The following is a 16,510-nucleotide window of genomic DNA, read 5'->3' on the forward strand; positions in this document are numbered from 1 at the left end:
CAAGAGTTTTTAGAGAACCGCACAACTGGTATTTCTACAATCCCGTCTCCCCCAATTCCTTGTTCCCATCATATATATCTACAATTCGGTCGACAATTGTACTACCATCGACAATATCACCATCGTCGCAATGGCTCTCAACCCAGAGCCTCACCATACGCGCATGAGCGACTCCGAAGATGTTACCGTCTCCAACACCAGTTTCGTAGCCGGAAGCGAAAAGGCCGATGCTGCCAACGATAGGACCCAAAGATCACCGGCCGAGATCGAGAATAAGGCGCGATCTGAACCCGCAGAGCCGCAAAGGGCGGGTCCTCCACCACCTCCCAATGGCGGCCTCCTTGCCTGGCTCCATGTGGTCGCCGGCTTCATGTTGTTTTTCAATACATGGGGTATCCTAAACGCCTTCGGCGTTTTCCAGACATATTACGAATCCGGTGCGCTCTTCCAACGATCATCTTCGGATATCTCGTGGATTGGCTCGATCCAATCCTTCATGGTTCTAGTCGGTGGTGTTTTCGCCGGCCCCATCTACGATAGGGGCTATCTACGACATCTGCTGATAGTTGGAAGCTTTGGCATCGTGTTTGGTCACATGATGTTAAGCTTGTGCAAGGAATATTGGCAAGTTATCCTCGCCCAAGGTCTCTGTGTCGGGTTGGGAGCAGGGATGCTGTTTGTACCTTGCGTATCTCTCATCCCTACCTACTTCACCACCAAACTCGGCCTTGCTCTAGGTCTAGCATCAGCAGGCTCCTCCGTCGGCGGCATCATATACCCTGTCGTCCTGTATCAGCTCATTGACAAGATTGGATATGCCTGGTCGGTCCGTGTTATGGGCTTTATTGCTCTAGGAACTCTACTCATCCCCATCTCTATTATGAGGATGCGATTCAAGTCCCCGGCGCCTAGATCTGTAATTGACTGGACTGCTTTCCGCGATATCCCCTATATGGCCTTCACAATCACCACTTTTGTAGGCTTCATGGGTCTTAGTATCCTTATCTTCTATATTTCGTACTACCCCCAGGAACGAGGTCTCACCGACGAAGCTCTCTCTTTTTACATGGTTCCTATCTTCAACGCCGCATCCTGCTTCGGCCGAGTCGTTCCCAACGCCGTTTCGGACAAGATCGGTCCATTTAACGTTATTGCGCCATGTTCACTCATCACTGGTATCCTGATGCTTTGTTTCATGGCTGCGAATTCTAAAGGCGCAATAATTACCATCGCAATCCTCGCAGGGCTCTTCAGCGGCGTTTTCATTGCCATGCCGCCTGTCTGCTTCTTCCCCTTGACCCAAGACAAGTCGAAATTGGGAACGAGAATAGGTATGGGTTTCGGTATCATTGCTTTGGGTCTTCTGGTGGGTAGTCCAGTAGCCGGAGCTATCCTCGGCAATACGAAGCCTTTACAATGGGCCGGTCTATGGGGATTCGGCGGTGCCGCGGCGGCTTTGTCAGGCTTTATGTATGCAGCTCTGAGAGTCTACCGCTCCGGTTGGGCGCTTAACGTTAAGGCGTGATGGCCACTTCACAGCACATTCTGAAGACATCCCCTCATACTATGCAAGGGACTTTGCTGAACCCCTCGCCATACCACGACACTTACAATATACCACCACATAGAGGAAAACCGGTTGGGAAATTCTAGGGATGTACAGGTTTGGAGTTTGCGGGACGGTATCGTGAATATTAAGGGTCATATCTCATTCATATATCCAGAGAGGCTGATGATATCAAATTGGCAATGGCCACGAGGTAGACGAATTTTCGTTTCTTTAATTATACCTTTAATCATAATAAACTTTAAAAAGATCTCGTTGGTAGTCAAATCTGAAGAATACAGCCTCACAAGTTTTATTATCTCCGCTCTCAACAAATATAAGTTTCATACAAATCACTCTTGACTCAGCGAAAGGAAGAATTCTAAGATCTAATTATCGTGGAGGGCACTGCGTGGTTTCAATCCTGGCTTAATGATCAGGGTTGCAACAGGGCGACAAGACTCTCATATGGGAGGACAAGACTCTGGCCAATTCATATATCACTCATTCATTCGCAACTTAGAAAGAAGCCTTCATGCAGATTTCCATACTATATCCTAGCTAATATACCAGAATTCTCTTCGTTCCATCCTCCAGAACCTAGCACAACATGAAGTCTCATAAACAACTTTATCTAAGCCCGGCGACCTAAGCCTAACCCAGTTGACCGTTCGCCCAGCACAACACCGCTTCATAGAGGCTTTCGCACGACGCACTTAATCGGGATAATGGTGGTTTTCTCGAGGTCCCAGACGCCGATTTTGGCGTAGACGTCGTCGTTGATCAAGGCGCGGACTTCCTCCTCCGAGTTCGCACGAACAACCACAGAGCTACCGTTGATAGCAAGGTCCTCGCCGGCGGTCTTGGGGTGTGCGGAAAGAGTCGGTCCGGACATGACGACGGTGCCTGACTCGACAAGGCTCTTCAGGTGGGCTATATGCGCCTGTACGTTGTTCGAGCGCGTCTGCAACATGCCCGGCTTGTCGTGCAGTAGGACCAGGAATTCGTTGAGTTCCGACATGGTTATGGCTGAAGTTACTCCTGACTACAGTGTTATAGTGCGGAGATACACGGTAGGTAGAAGGCGTTTTGGAGGATCGTGGCTGATTAATATTAGTTAAACTATACCCATAAACAGGTAAGTTATAAGAGCTTTTGGGGTGAATTCCAGCCCGCTGACTTACTTGACAGCTTATCGAGGTTGATCTAGGTAGGTCTGTTTCGGAAGCAAACGAAGTTCGACGGATCGTTGTACGGATATGGGAATAACAGTCCTATATTTCTAAAGCATGATACCATTACACCGCCTTTACAGCCATTTTTGACTGTCTGTCACTTAGAATACTATGCTACTGCATCTCTGTATTGCTTTTGTCTTGGGATGTGGAGAAAGGCTTGCGCGTAGAAGGGCATCGCTCGAATCATGCTGTGAATTCTCAAAGTATCACAATATCAGGGATGGATACCTAATCCAAGCGGTCGATCACAACACTCGGCCATTGTAAAATCCTGATTCTACGAGCTACTTCGGATCTATTAAGCAGGTCGGTCTGAAGCCGCAGGGAAAGAAGCAATATAACGTAGCGCCCAACTACAACAATAAAGCGAGAAACGTCACACTGTCCTTATCTCGCTCCCTCTCTCTCTTGTAAAGATGCATCATTTTCATCCGTTGATTCCTGCAATCCTTCACCGGGGTGACCTTGCCACTTCTCGCATGATATACCCGCACGAAAATGTCAACACACTAATGCAAAAACAAGACGAGGCTTTGGATTCGTGTAAATCACCATCTACTTGACTCGGTGCGGAGTTTCTTGTGTTCAGCTAAGTGTTGCTACGCACCAACTTGTTTGGTCGAATTCTTGCGCTAGTTAACCATGCCGATCAGCTTGTCATCACGGAGAAACGAATTCCCTGTCAATAATTCCTGTCGGAAATACGCCACAGTATGCTAGTAAGACGCGTACGTACATACCAAACGAATCGGCTTGGAGTTTCTAGACTGCTAGGAAAGGTTGAAATACCATCCTACGGTGCCGTACCGTACCTCGGGGTACGCTTCTACCTGGGGTTTCTATTAGGTACAACGTGTTGAACTACCGTGCCTGCGTTAATGACATATTGATCGTAGAATCCTAGATCAGATAAGATCTAGTTGAGTCAGCAGCAGCTCGCTGTTTCGATAAGAATAAATATAGTTGTCTTTGGTGATCTTGATTCCGTAGTAGGAAACCAGGGGGGAATAATATTTATACACTAGGCGTTGATTATCTATGAATAACTACCTAATTATAACGACTCAGCAACACCTTAAGAATATAATACACACGTAGTCAAAACTAATAATACGATGGGCAGCGTCGAGAATATTCCAGAAACGGCACCCGATGCTATCCCTACCGTGGACATCAGTCCCTTCACAGACCCGAATGCATCCGAGGAGGCCAAGAGCGGTGTTGTCGATGCCATACGCCATGCTTGCACCAAGTACGGTTTCTTTTACCTCACCGGGCATGGTGTGAGTGAAGAAAAACGCAACAGCGTCCTCAAGTGTGCTAGGAGGTTCTTTGAACTCTCTCCGGAGGAGCGTATGGAGGTTTGGGTCGGCAAGTCGATGGGCAAATCATTCCGTGGCTATGAGCCCCCTGGAATTCAAACCCACCAAGAAGGCCTCCTACCCGATACCAAAGAGGTGAGCGCATGAACGACAATGCCAAATACAACGTCGAAATCATAAAGAGTTTAGAAAGAATGAAGAAAAAAGGCTTAGAACTGACATGAATCAGTCCTTCATGATCGGCCACGAGGTCCCTGCTGACCACCCAGACGCTGGCACTTTCTCAACCGGCCCCAACTTGTGGCCTAAGAACCTCAAAGATGAAGAGTTCCGAACGCCTGCCATGGAGTATCAAGCCACTATGCTTGCGCTCTCCAAAGTGCTCCTCAAGCTCCTTTCCCGCGGTCTTCCAAAGGCCTGGGGACATCCTCCCGACGTAATGGATGAGATAGCCGTCAACCCATCCATGCCCATGAGACTACTGCATTACGCTCCCCAAGAGGTCCTCGACGAGCGACAGTTTGGTGGTATGTTCTCATTCCCCTTTTCTTGTTTCTTCTGCCGCTCTATGCATGTCTAACTTGGAATACTAACTTGGAATAGTGGGTGACCACACCGACTTTGGCTGCGTCACCATTCTACTCCAGGAGATGGGCACGAAGGGCTTGGAGGTATGGTACCCGCCGACCGAGACGTGGATCGCGGTGCCGCCCAAGGAGAACTCGTACGTGATCAACATGGGCGATATGATGCAGAAGTGGACTTCGGGCTACTACCGCAGCGCGCGCCACCGTGTCATCACCTCCGGCACTAACGACAGGTATTCCGTCCCATGGTTCCTCAACGGCCAGCTTAAGCTCAAGTGCAAGGCCCTCGACGGCTCTGGCGTCGAGACTATTGTCGGAGAGCATATACGCCAACGCCTTATCGCTACCATGGGCAAGACCGGTAAAGCCCTAGAGTAGACTTGCTGCAGCTAAGACATGCGTGGAGACCCGAAAGAAGAGACGCAAGTGTCGGTGTATTCAACTAGTGTGATCTGTTCGATAGGAACGAGAGTCCGAGTTCGGGTTGATTTGACATTTCTTTTTTTATAACCGGGCCAATTTCTCTATAGGTTTATAGGACAACACCCTGGGCTTGATGACTTATCATTACGTACTTAGTGTCCATTAATGAATTATATGTACAATGCTATGAGTATTATTAGTTACAACCTACCATGAGGGTCATATTCTCGCCTTAGTAATAGAGTTCTAGACATAGTCGATCTGTGTAGAATAAGGGACTTTACGAGTTGACCCCTTATATAATGAAGAGAATGCATAATAAATGTTTATTTGGATGTAATCGGGAATGATTCGACCGATAGATGCCTCTTAAAGGTAACAGGTTAGAAACGCGTAGGCTCAGATACCTCGGTAGATATTTAACTGTTCGTGTTTAGCTCGATGTTGTTTGCACGTTTCGGCATCATCATCACTGTTAAGCGGGCATTAAGATTAGGACTCGTACGTAAAGCGTTCTTATTAATAATATGTCCGTTATTTTTAAAACGCATCTGATGGACTGCCGTGGTCCGCTCTTGGCCCGCAAGCTGTCGTCGAAGCCTTGTATTGCCAAACGACTACTTGCTGAGGGTTATGACCCCTGGGATCATAATTAATTACTTGCACCGCCTATGCATATGTTTAAGGCTTCGTTATTACTCAGGTCTCGAAAGTACTGGATGTATTGTCCAGCCGTATAATAGCAGTACATAAACTCGGGCTATCCTAAGGGTGCCTTGTAGTTTAATAAGGGGTAGGTCACTAATATGTAATAAAAATAAAAATAGCATAAAAACATGGTGCGGTGTAAACTTTAGGCTTTTGTGTTGCCCGGGGGGTAACCTCTAGTTCAAGTAGCTCTATAGGTTGGCGATGTTACTATGCTACGACTTCTTCAAGGCCACTTGCTTGACTCCAATTTCGAGCCTTACCTAGTAGGTTATCAGGGCTGCAATACGAGGCGACCTGGATGTCCTGAAAGTAGCATTGCGCGCAGATCGATGCAGCAAGGGTAGAATAAATGGCGAACGGTTCAGCGCCAATATACGCTGGAATTAGGAGAGAATATTCCACATATATGCTAGGGGGTTATATGCCTAACCCTGTGATCTTAAAATATCTCATTAACTCCTTGGCTAAGGCGTCAGGGGTAAACCAACGTGCCTATACCTAGAGATTTGGCCTAGGTATCATGCGGAATTAGGTAACGTCGCAATGGTGCGTTGCCTGCTGGATCTATGGTACCCCTTTACAGATGACCACAAGCTGAGATGCCGGCAGTTCCAAGGCGTCGGATACCCACGACCCGGGTCTTCACCTGGGCATAAGAGGGTATAATTCTACTACTTCTCAAGTGCAGACCATCTTTCTATGGAACCCCAGAACCAATGGCAGACAACCACATGTATAATATCGTGCAACTATAGATTCCAAGTCGCCGAACCTTGCTCTTGTCCAAAGTGTACGTTGGTTATTCGGATGAACCGGGTTGAAGCCGAAGTTAAAGCCCCTATATACCTACCCTCAGTGCCGATCCGGTATACCAATCAATGGTCAAGAGAGGACGCTTTGACGATGCTAGTACCGGCGATACTATTCACTATTCTACCGACGATGGAGTGACATTCTCTGGAATCTACCCACCACCAAGTTCCACAATTAATCTTATACCAGTCTTATATTAACTACGGAATAGAGATGCGGCTCTTTGGGTGCATCCAGGGGGGGCCGTCAATATGATAGACCGGTACTTGACCTCGGGGCTGAGTGCGCTGAACTAATTATCAAAGGCCCATCGAGCGTTTCACCGCCGGGTTCACCCTCGTAGCTACTGCGCAGAAGCATGACGCTAGCAGCGATCATCTTATTAGAAGAGCCGTGACGAGGCTAGAGGGTCTACTTAGTTCGCGGCACTTTACCGTAATCTGCATAAACTAAGATCGCTAATCCGTCCGGTAATGTCGTGTCGTCTTGTTTTCACGGGAATTTTACACATGTAGTTAGAGGCTCCATCGAAGAGATCTCGACGACCCCACTCCTTGCCCCCTATTTCTCTTGGTCTTTCATGCGCGAAGATGCCGAATATCTTCTTTATATATGCTGAAGTTCCGTACCTTAGATGTTGGAATATCTACCTATCCTTTCAACCGTACTCTTCTATCTATTCCAAATATCTTAATCCGGTTACTTTAATCCATTCAGAACAAGATGCTTTTGAACATTTCCACCAGTGCGCTTTTGAAGCATCTGGTTCTATACCAGTTCAAAGCTAACGTCAGCACCGAGATCGTGAATGAGGTCCGTCCCCATTAGCGCTTGCGATTCCCAATGCGCCAAAGTCGCTTACACTAACTTTAATATGTATAGACGAATAACCGGATGCTTAGTCTAAAGGAAGGCTGCCTCACTCCCACCAAGCAACCGTACATCAGGGATCTCACCGGCGGCAAAGAAATGTCTATTGAGGGAGCATCGGTAAGCACCGAACGACTAGGGTCGCAGATAGACGGAGTTGCAAGATCGCTAACCAAGTCTTCAGCAAAATCTCCAATACGCTTTCACCGTGGAATTCGCATCGGTTGAGGACCGGAACTATTACGTCAACAATGATTCGTATCATCATGCTTTCAAGGCTTACGCAATCCCGTATCTAGAGAACTTCGTCATTGTGGACTATGTCGAGGGAGCCTTCTAAAATTCTCATACCTGGGTTAGCACGGGGTTATCATCTGAGATCTTAGCAAGCTAGTATTATACCAATAATACCTATAATCCCTTACACAAGGATGTAGGACCCCGATAATGTACATTTATAATCTATAAAACAGCAACGTCCCGTCGTTCTCTAGTCTTAATATGCTCTAGCTGCCGAGAATGTGCTCTTTACTCAGTTGCGATCGCCGCTTGGTATCAGGTTAACAAACCGCCATAAGATATAGACACTCACTCGTGAAATATATACTAACAGTCCTCATTACCCGTCTCCACCTACTCCTACTCCTACCGCCTATCCATCTCCTTCATGCATCTCTTCACAATCCCAACTGCTTCATCCACTACCTCATCGCCGCGACGCCACGTATACAACGCCACGCCATGCCGTTCCAGCGTCTCCTGCGCACGTTGTAACCGCCGGCGCCACAAGTCCAGTTTCTTGTTCACGACAGCCGTCTGTCCGTTTAGACTCCCGTTGTTATACGTAGCGCTACTATTAATACCGGGTGGCAGACCCTCAAACTCAACCTCCGAGTCCCCTGTTGTCCGGCGGCGGACTAGGGCACTGTCGCTAGCGCGAGCTGCTGCGACACGCGGGCTCGATTTTGTCGTGGTGGTGCTGGACGGTGTGCCTCGCCTTGGGGGCGGAGGAGGGGGCGGGATCTTAGATGATGAGTTGAGTGGAGGAACATTTGGATTCTCGGATATCTGGCCGTTACTCTTAGTTTTCTTCAATGTTCTTAGTCCGTCTCTCCCGGCTTGGTCAGACGGTACCTGCATCTGCGCTAGCGGGCTAGGTGTTAACGCTCTATTATTCGCCTGGTTTGTCCTACGTGGCTCCGGCGGCTGCGGGGGCCCCGAGCCCGAGGGCTTTTTAGTAGACCCGCCGTCATCGGTAGTTAGTACCGGCGCAGCCGGTGTGCTCTGTAGGGACTTTGGTTTCGCAGGTCTCGGCGGCGGTGGTTTTCGTGCTAGTAGATCTGCCGGTCGCGCGGGTTTTCCTACTGTCTGGGGCTCCGATTCGACTCGGCGGAGCCGTTCTGGCTCCGGCTCCGGCTCCGGCTCCTCCGACAGGTCGATTAGGTCGCCCAAGACGGGTCCGTTAGCCGGGTTTGGTGTGGTCGTTCCTCGAGGAGGGAGTGGGGGTCTTCCGACTGGATTACCCTCTTTACTATCACTGCTACTACCTCTAGAAGATACCTGATTGAGCCGGATGCTTGAGTTGGTTCGGGGAATGCGCCCGCCGTTACTACGTGCGTCGAACCCGGAATCGAAATAACCTGTTTGTTCGGGCGTCGTGACATCTCGAATAAAAATAGCTAGTATCCTCCCGGGATTAGAAACTGCCAACTCCGTATATACCTCGAGGTCCGCTTCGCCGCTGTCACCGACTAGGAGGAATTTCCTTTCCGGAAAATCTCTCATGATCTTCTCCAGCGTGCCTTTTTTCCGCTCGGCCACGGGCTCAAATATCCCCTGAAGCATACCCGAATACTGCTTCAAATGTAGTGAGCCCGGCGGCAAGCCGGCTAACTTAAAGTACGTAGCTAGCACCGGATACAGCTGCCATGGGCTATTGGAGCAGTAATGTATGCGCACGCCGAGGTCATGCAAAGCGTTGTACCATGCTTGGACACCGTCCACGGTTAGGTCACCTAGCTCACGAATGAAGGTGTTTCGAAATATTTCCTTGGCACCGAGGGCGATGTTTGAGCGTTTGATGGTGTCGTCGATATCGCTTATTAAGCTGACTCCTTTCGGCTCGATGAGTTGCACTGGTTCTGTGTAGGATATGTCCTCGTTCGCGAGCACGCGTACATGGGTGGGCACGAAGTCGAGCGCCGCCCTCATCACAAAGTGCCCTGAATCATTGGTCTTAACGGTGCGCGATTGGGCTTGCTTCTCGTTATAGAAGAATAAGGTGATGGGAATCTCAACCAACGGCGTGGTCATAAAAGGCGCAATGCGAGCCATTAGATTTGCATTTGCAACTGCCAGCTCCGTTTCATTGAGTTCAGGAGTTCCCGCCGTATTAGTGCGCCCTCGGAGGACAGGTGATGATGGTGCAGAGGGTGGTGATCTACTGCTATCTTGCGAGTACTGGTCCAGGCGTCGTCTGCTTCCTTCTTCTTCAGAATCTTCATCCCTCGGTCGTTCACTATAGCCACCTTTTTGCGCAGCTTCCTCCTCAAACCTACCCTTGCGCTCGATTTCTTTGGCTTCTTGTGCGATCCTCTCTCGCTCACGTTCCTCCTCGTGTTGTTCGTGTATTCTCGTTAAAGAGGGTTCCATAGTAGCAGTCGGGTCGGCCTGTTGAGTCCTTGGAGCGGGAATACCGCTTAACTGTCTCGCCAGACCAATCAATATTCGGTTGCGACGAGTCATTGGGCTCCTATGAGGGATGTATATCCAGCCTCGGACATCTACGTCTACAATAGCCTTCTCGTCTTCGTGTCTTGACCACTCATTCCTCCAGTAATCCTGTTCGTTCATACCCATAGTTGAAGTATGGGGCGGTCCTCCCGGATCTTCGAATTGCCTAGGTTGATCCTTCACGTGCCTCTTTGCATAGGACGGAAATAAGACCATCTGTTCGTTTCCCTTTGTCACAATAGCAACGTCAGGGAAGGAATCCGGTATTGTGACCCTGGTCGCTTCTGAAGTATCGCTATCACTCGATCTTGTCTGGTAGTAAGACTCTTTAATCTCATTTACCGCCGTTGCGCCAGCCCTATACATGCTGCCCGCCATAGCTGCAAGCTTCCTCCTTCTTGAGCCTCTCTCGCGTCCACCATCGGTGTCGAGGTTCCCACTCCCCAATCCATATTCTGGCATAGTTGTCATCTTTCCTGATGTAGATCTTGATCCATCTCTTGGGCCCTTGGTACTGGGAGCTGGCAAACCGAGCAACAGCCGTCGCGCGTGGTCGACGAGACGCGACTGCTCACGGCGACGGCGCTGACGGTCGAGGATAAAGCGGTAGATGCGACTTTGGAGGCGGTGTTTGTAGTGAGGAACGGTATCAAGGTGAAAACCGATGAGTCGCTCGCGGTAGCGTTCGCGTAGGTTATGTGGGAAAAGGTACTGGAGGAGGGTCTGTCGATGATGGGGATGAGGACGTGAAGGTAGGAATCGACGTGATGGAGCCACTTTGGGGGATTCCGAGGAGCAAGTACGAAGTAGTTGAATTTGTTAGAGCTTCACCTGAAATAATATATACCTTAGGTGGTAGGTAGGTATGCCAGACTTGTATCATTCGTAATTCGCAATGTGACAAGCCTTCAACCAGGTGGCTTATGTCTTCGAACGACTGAGAGGGCTGAATTTGACAAAGGCCAATTAAATTAACACATGGTTTACGAGATTAAAAGAGGTTGGCCTGGGAGGAAGCTTTTGCGATAGGGCAGTAGGGATGACGGATAATATTTTCATCATCTGACTTTTGTCAAAGTTGGAAAAGCGGAAAAGTTGGAGCTTGTGTCGTCGAGTCTTACATTTTACATCTCACATCTCACGAGCAAACGGGGCAAATGCAGTTTTTGGTGGGGGCCGCGCACTGGTGACATCAGTTGTAAATCCTAACCGATCACTAACCTATCCCTGTCTGTACCTTTCTACTAATGTACATAGGTATGTACGAGGTAACTACATAGGTACACATAAATCATGCGTATAAATCAAAAATACTGTATATCATCAAAACTAGGTACCTAGGTACATATGTCGGGTATAATAACGTGGGAACCGAACATCGCGAATAATCTCATGTTAGGTAGGTAGTATTGGTATCGCTTAACCTATCTCTTTTGTGGCTTACCAGACGTCTTGGCCGCCTTCGTCTTCTTCTTATCGTTCTTGAAATTAAGAACGGCACCTTTACCTGCCCTCTCGGCAGAGCCCTTCTTCCACATCCCCTCCTTCCTTGTTGACCTTGCGTCTAGCTTCTTCTTATCCTTATTGCTTAACTTGCCGTTCCCCTTTTTCTTTAGCGACTCGATCAACCCATTCAGTTCAGCTCTCCCAGCCTCCTTAGCCTTATTCTTCTCGTGTTGCGTTTCGAACCACGTTCGCTTCGGTCGCGACTTGATTTCGTCCTCGTGAATAACCATATTCTCCCCCTTCTTAATTTGCATCTCTGCTTGTGCCAGTTGCTTCTCTTCCTTCTCTTCCTGGGCAATTGCCTCAATCTCATCGGCCATCTCGTCGATCTTATCTTGCCATTTATCGGCATCGGCGGGATCAATGATCAAACTACTAATCTTGGCCCCCTGGGCCTTCCCAGACCTAACCGCTGCTTTTACGACTTTCCGGTCAGGTTCTGCGGCTAGTGTGATAGCAACGCCCGAACGCCCAGCTCGTGCAGTACGTCCCACACGATGTACGTAGATCTCGAGGGTTTGTGGGCCTTCGTAGTTGATAACGGTATCAACTCCTTTAATATCAAGACCTCGAGAAGCTAGATCGGTGGCAAGCAGAAAAGACACTTTGCCATCCCGGAATGATTCGACACTAGAAATACGCTACGAGCTGTTAGAAGGTGAAAGAGAGAAAAAAAACTTGATTGTATCAAGGGGATTGCTCACCTGAGCTTGATTCATGCTTCCGTGTAGTTCGGCGCAGGACAGGTTAAATAAGGCAAAAACGATCCGAGCACGATGCGCCTCCTTCTTCTGCCTGAAGAATATGATAACACGCTCGGTATGCATCGTTTTACAGATATGGATGAGATAACCCATTCTCTTGTCTTCCCGACCTGGCCTTAACCTAACAAATTTTTGTTCTAGCTTGTCGTTCGTTTTCCTTTGGGAATCTACCATTACTCGTACTGGTTTGTTTAGACCGGCGCGAATGAGTCGGTCAACGGAAGAAGTCATGGTAGCGGAGAAAAGCATCGTTTGCCGTGACTTAGGTAGAGTTGTAAGGATCTCGTTCAGTTCATCGGCAAACCCATCCTCGAGCATTCGGTCGGCCTCATCTAGAACCAGAATTTCAACCGTATCTGTCGAAAAGCTAGCCGAGTTACGCATATGATCGATAAATCTGCCCGGAGTGGCAACAATAACGTCGGGTCTTAGACGTAGTTCTGCTTCCTGAACTTTCAAACTCAATCCACCGACTGCCAGACAGAACTTAATATCTGTATGACTGGCGAGCTTGGTTGCAACTGCGTGGCACTGTATGGCGAGTTCTCGGGTAGGGGTTAAGATGACCACGCGGCTCGTGGGGATTTTATTTGGTCGGTACAGCAGCCTTTCTAAGATGGGAACAACGAAAGCAGCAGTTTTTCCAGAGCCTGTAACTGCACCGCCAACCAGATCCTTTCCTTCTAGCGCGAGTGGTATTGTTTTCGCTTGGATTGGAGTGGGTTCGTTAAAGCCGACAGAATTAAGACCGCGCAAAATCGGTCGCGAAAGGGACATTGTTTGAAACGAAGACTTTCCATTGTGCTTCCCAGCAGGCTTCTTCTCTTCAGGTGCGAAGAAAGCTGCTCTCTTGGCCGCTTCTTCGGAATCTTCCTCGTCGTCCGTTTCGTCGGAGTCTTCTTCGTCATCGGGGTGATCGACGGGGGTTGCGACAGAATCATTATCCGAAGCATCTTCCTCGTCATTTCCATCCTGATCTGAATTGTCTTCTGCCCTATCATCGCCTGATTCTTCGTCTGAAGCAGCACCCATACCAAATCCATCTTCAGCTAAAACTTGGTCGTCCTCGTCGTCAAGTTCGATATCTTCGTCTTCGAGTTCGTTACTAGCACCATCTGCGACTTCTTTCTTCTCGTTATTTACTTCAGTGTTCCCCTGAGTACCCTTTCTTCTTCGCACGATCTCGTCTACGTCAACGAGTCTCTTCGTTACGCTTCCGTTCATGCCTTTTTTCGCACCATCAAAGCCCCAACCTTCGAAATCCTCCGTCCTGAAGTCTGTGGTGCCATCCTCTGCAAACTCAAAGTCGGAATCCATTGCTCCATCATCCTCATCTTTCTTGCCCCAGACACCATTTTCGTCATCGTCTAATTGAGTAGGTCGCTTATTTTTCTTGGCCTTTTTCTTTGGTGGGTTCGGCTCGGGTATGATCTCCTCTTCATTGAGAAGCTCCTCGTTATCAGAGAGGGTATATATGAAGTCGTCGGCCTTGCGCTTAGAAGTCATCTTGATAAGGGCTGCAGTGATTAAGTATCGTGAATATTTTGACCCTATCAAACAGTAGAATTATAAAGTCTAAGAATCTAAGAAAATCAAGTAAATTTATTTTTATGCCGGGCGGTGTAGATGATAGATCTCTGGTACCTAGGTACCTAATCTCTGGTCCCCCGCCATGCGGAATATTTCCGATAAGGAGCAGCACGTGTTTATCTGCTATCTGATAGGTAGAATAACAGTATATGTATTATATAGGTGATTAAGTACCTACCTAACCTTTCTAGTACTACATTATTACATAGGTACATGTAACCCATAGGTAACTACCCGATATCTCCCAACTACCTATAAAACATGTATAACAGCTGATGTATAATACCTCTATACATTTATCGATTGTCATCCCTTTCGCGGAATTTAGGTATTGGGAATTGTAACTCGCAGTTTCTCATGAAACGCCTTTGCGTCTTTAGTAGATATTCCATACGGGTGGGGTCAACGTTGGGGTCGTCTTCATCTTGATCATCATACAGAACCGGTATTAAAGGGCATAATGGCCTCGTCCACGATACATCCACATTAGTAAAATGACCCCTGGGTTTTTCTCCCGGTCTTCTAAAATTCCATATCATGGTCTCTGCTTCGAACAACAGCGTATCCACCACCCAATCAAGAGTGGGCGCCACATACCCCCATTCTCCCACTGTTGTAACGTCCTGGTCTCTTTGATTGTCCCATTCAAATCTACCCAAGAGTTCCATAAGACGGTCGGAATAGCCTGGACCTCCAGGGTGGGACGGCCCAGGAGTTGCGTTAGCATCACGGACGAGTCTGCTGTCCGGCCGGTGGCTCCAGGCGTGTTCGCCTTGCTCGTCTTTCCAATGTTCGCCAGGTACTAAACCCGCCCCGAGCGGGATATGGGTCATGCACATAAGGCGTAACACGCAACCAAGGTGGTGGACGTCCTCCCAATCATTTGTCGTCGCCTCGGTTGGATGGAGGCCCGGCTTTAACCAAGCATCCAAGTCATAAATTAAGGCCGAGTGCGAAAAGTTGCATAGTGCAATCCGGGGGAAAGCATTTGATTCAATGCCGACTCTAGGTACAGCACCCGGGTTCCTCGGCGCGTAGTTGAGGAGAATGTTACTTGGCGTTATAGCCCGGTGGTAAATCCTATCCCAGCCTTGGATTTTGCTGCGATTCAATGGAGTCCAGCCAAAATACAAATATGCTATTGCTTTACATAATTCGGCGGTAACATGCCAAATAAATATCTCCGGAATTGACCGATTAACGCTCTGGTATTTCTTAATTAGATATTCCAGGGATCCTCCATTCATATATCTAAATCATAGGGTGTAAGTTGTTAATTAATTGTTTTTAAAAACCGCTGCTAGTATTGTTGCCAGAAGCACTTACTCGTGGTAAAGCGTCCAATTCTCGCCGTCTGACTGAAAGTATATCAGTTTTTGGAAATACTCATCGTCACTAAGTAAACGTGTGTCGTCTTCAACGTTTCTGAATTCTGCGGAAGGCATGGTTGAAACTCTCACTTCAGGTGGTGAGGGATGTAAGAATTCACGTGTCCGCACTTGGTCCCTGGGTATGAGGTGTAAATGCTTCCTCAATACCTTCACATGATAAATCTCCCAGTCTACAAGTGACTGGACGAGGTAAAATCCAGGGTTAGCAATTTCCAGAACTAGAAAGCCGTCTTCTGCAATTGTCGCATCACCACCTTCTATCGCCGGGGCGTCATTGATAGTAAGGCATAGGCTGGAATATTTGTATGCTGTTCTCCACCTGCCGGCCATCGTTGAAATGGAGTTAGATTTTGTTGAATTTCTTCCGTAGTTTAGTTATGTATTCGGCTATAAATCATCATACCAAGGATAGGCTAGGTATTTCTCTATACCTGGGTGGCATACGAATTTAACAAATAAATAAAGTATGTAGGAAGTCCTTTGATATTATAACAGATAGTGTTTGGTGATTGAATTTGTCCGCTTATATACAATACCCAGGGTCCCAGATAGACATGATCACTCTGACTTACCGATTCCGGTTCATCATTCCTTTATTGAAATAGCACTTGGTTATCAAAGACGGTGAGGTAATTTAGTCTATTAGGCTAGGATATATTCCGAACTTACCTATTGCGTATTATATTGACTTCAACCATGTCCAAAAAGTATCCCTGCGATTCGAATTCAACATGTTCGGTTTAAAAGGCAATAATAGTTACCTACCTTAATATCTATAATTATCATCCCAATAGTACGCACAGTAAAATTTACGCTCATAATACATCACCAATAAAGGCCACTTTTCATCATTCCTTATTTCCTTTATCCCTTTGTTATGTGCTGTCAGCATTACCAGACAATTGCGATTTCTCGGGGTAAACGTATCATATTTACTTCCAACTCATTCACCTAGATGGCGTTTAGGTCTGGTCGGTTTCAAGGAAATAAGTACCTAAGTATATATATGCCGCTCA

At 47.8% G+C, this 16,510-nt stretch overlaps 6 protein-coding genes across 6 annotated transcripts; 3 read left to right on the top strand and 3 right to left on the bottom strand.

The window, feature by feature from the left end:
- Positions 1–130: 130 nt before the first annotated feature.
- On the top strand, positions 131–1,658 carry F5Y00DRAFT_273321 (MFS general substrate transporter; the record flags this gene model as incomplete). The annotated part of the gene is made up of 2 exons (XM_048013157.1): positions 131–205; positions 266–1,658. 2 exons carry the CDS (start codon positions 131–133, stop codon positions 1,523–1,525), a joined length of 1,335 nt encoding a protein of 444 aa, XP_047860995.1. The 3' UTR covers positions 1,526–1,658.
- Positions 1,659–2,237: 579 nt separating this feature from the next.
- F5Y00DRAFT_265918 (uncharacterized protein) lies at positions 2,238–2,567 on the bottom strand (the record flags this gene model as incomplete). The annotated part of the gene is made up of 1 exon (XM_048011854.1): positions 2,238–2,567. One exon carries the CDS (start codon positions 2,565–2,567, stop codon positions 2,238–2,240), a length of 330 nt encoding a protein of 109 aa, XP_047860996.1.
- A 1,332-nt stretch (positions 2,568–3,899) lies between these two features.
- On the top strand, positions 3,900–5,071 carry F5Y00DRAFT_273323 (putative leucoanthocyanidin dioxygenase; the record flags this gene model as incomplete). The annotated part of the gene is made up of 3 exons (XM_048013158.1): positions 3,900–4,241; positions 4,336–4,633; positions 4,710–5,071. 3 exons carry the CDS (start codon positions 3,900–3,902, stop codon positions 5,069–5,071), a joined length of 1,002 nt encoding a protein of 333 aa, XP_047860997.1.
- A 1,813-nt stretch (positions 5,072–6,884) lies between these two features.
- Positions 6,885–7,948, top strand: F5Y00DRAFT_247240 (stress responsive A/B barrel domain protein). The gene is made up of 3 exons (XM_048009256.1): positions 6,885–7,453; positions 7,523–7,630; positions 7,695–7,948. Exons 1-3 carry the CDS (start codon positions 7,364–7,366, stop codon positions 7,848–7,850), a joined length of 354 nt encoding a protein of 117 aa, XP_047860998.1. The 5' UTR covers positions 6,885–7,363; the 3' UTR covers positions 7,851–7,948.
- Positions 7,949–8,155: 207 nt separating this feature from the next.
- Positions 8,156–14,019, bottom strand: F5Y00DRAFT_265921 (uncharacterized protein; the record flags this gene model as incomplete). Its single annotated transcript, XM_048011855.1, has 3 exons — positions 8,156–11,019; positions 11,688–12,390; positions 12,454–14,019. 3 exons carry the CDS (start codon positions 14,017–14,019, stop codon positions 8,156–8,158), a joined length of 5,133 nt encoding a protein of 1,710 aa, XP_047860999.1.
- A 314-nt stretch (positions 14,020–14,333) lies between these two features.
- F5Y00DRAFT_273332 (uncharacterized protein) lies at positions 14,334–15,824 on the bottom strand (the record flags this gene model as incomplete). Its single annotated transcript, XM_048013159.1, has 2 exons — positions 14,334–15,354; positions 15,430–15,824. The coding sequence occupies 2 exons, from the start codon at positions 15,822–15,824 to the stop codon at positions 14,400–14,402; spliced, it is 1,350 nt and encodes a 449-aa protein (XP_047861000.1). The 3' UTR covers positions 14,334–14,399.
- Between the last annotated feature and the right edge of the window lie 686 nt (positions 15,825–16,510).

The sequence above is a fragment of the Daldinia vernicosa genome (assembly GCF_022497035.1).
Source record: "Daldinia vernicosa strain CBS 139.73 unplaced genomic scaffold F5Y00scaffold_62, whole genome shotgun sequence".
Classification (NCBI taxonomy): Eukaryota; Fungi; Ascomycota; class Sordariomycetes; order Xylariales; family Hypoxylaceae; genus Daldinia; species Daldinia vernicosa.

Excerpts from the sequence above, each read along its gene's own strand:
- F5Y00DRAFT_247240 (XM_048009256.1), top strand. The coding sequence starts at position 7,364 with ATGCTTTTGAACATTTCCACCAGTGCGCTTTTGAAGCATCTGGTTCTA. Across the intron at positions 7,454-7,522 it reads GCACCGAGATCGTGAATGAG|ACGAATAACCGGATGCTTAG; the intron begins GTCCGTCCCCAT and ends TAATATGTATAG. Across the intron at positions 7,631-7,694 it reads TGTCTATTGAGGGAGCATCG|CAAAATCTCCAATACGCTTT; the intron begins GTAAGCACCGAA and ends CCAAGTCTTCAG.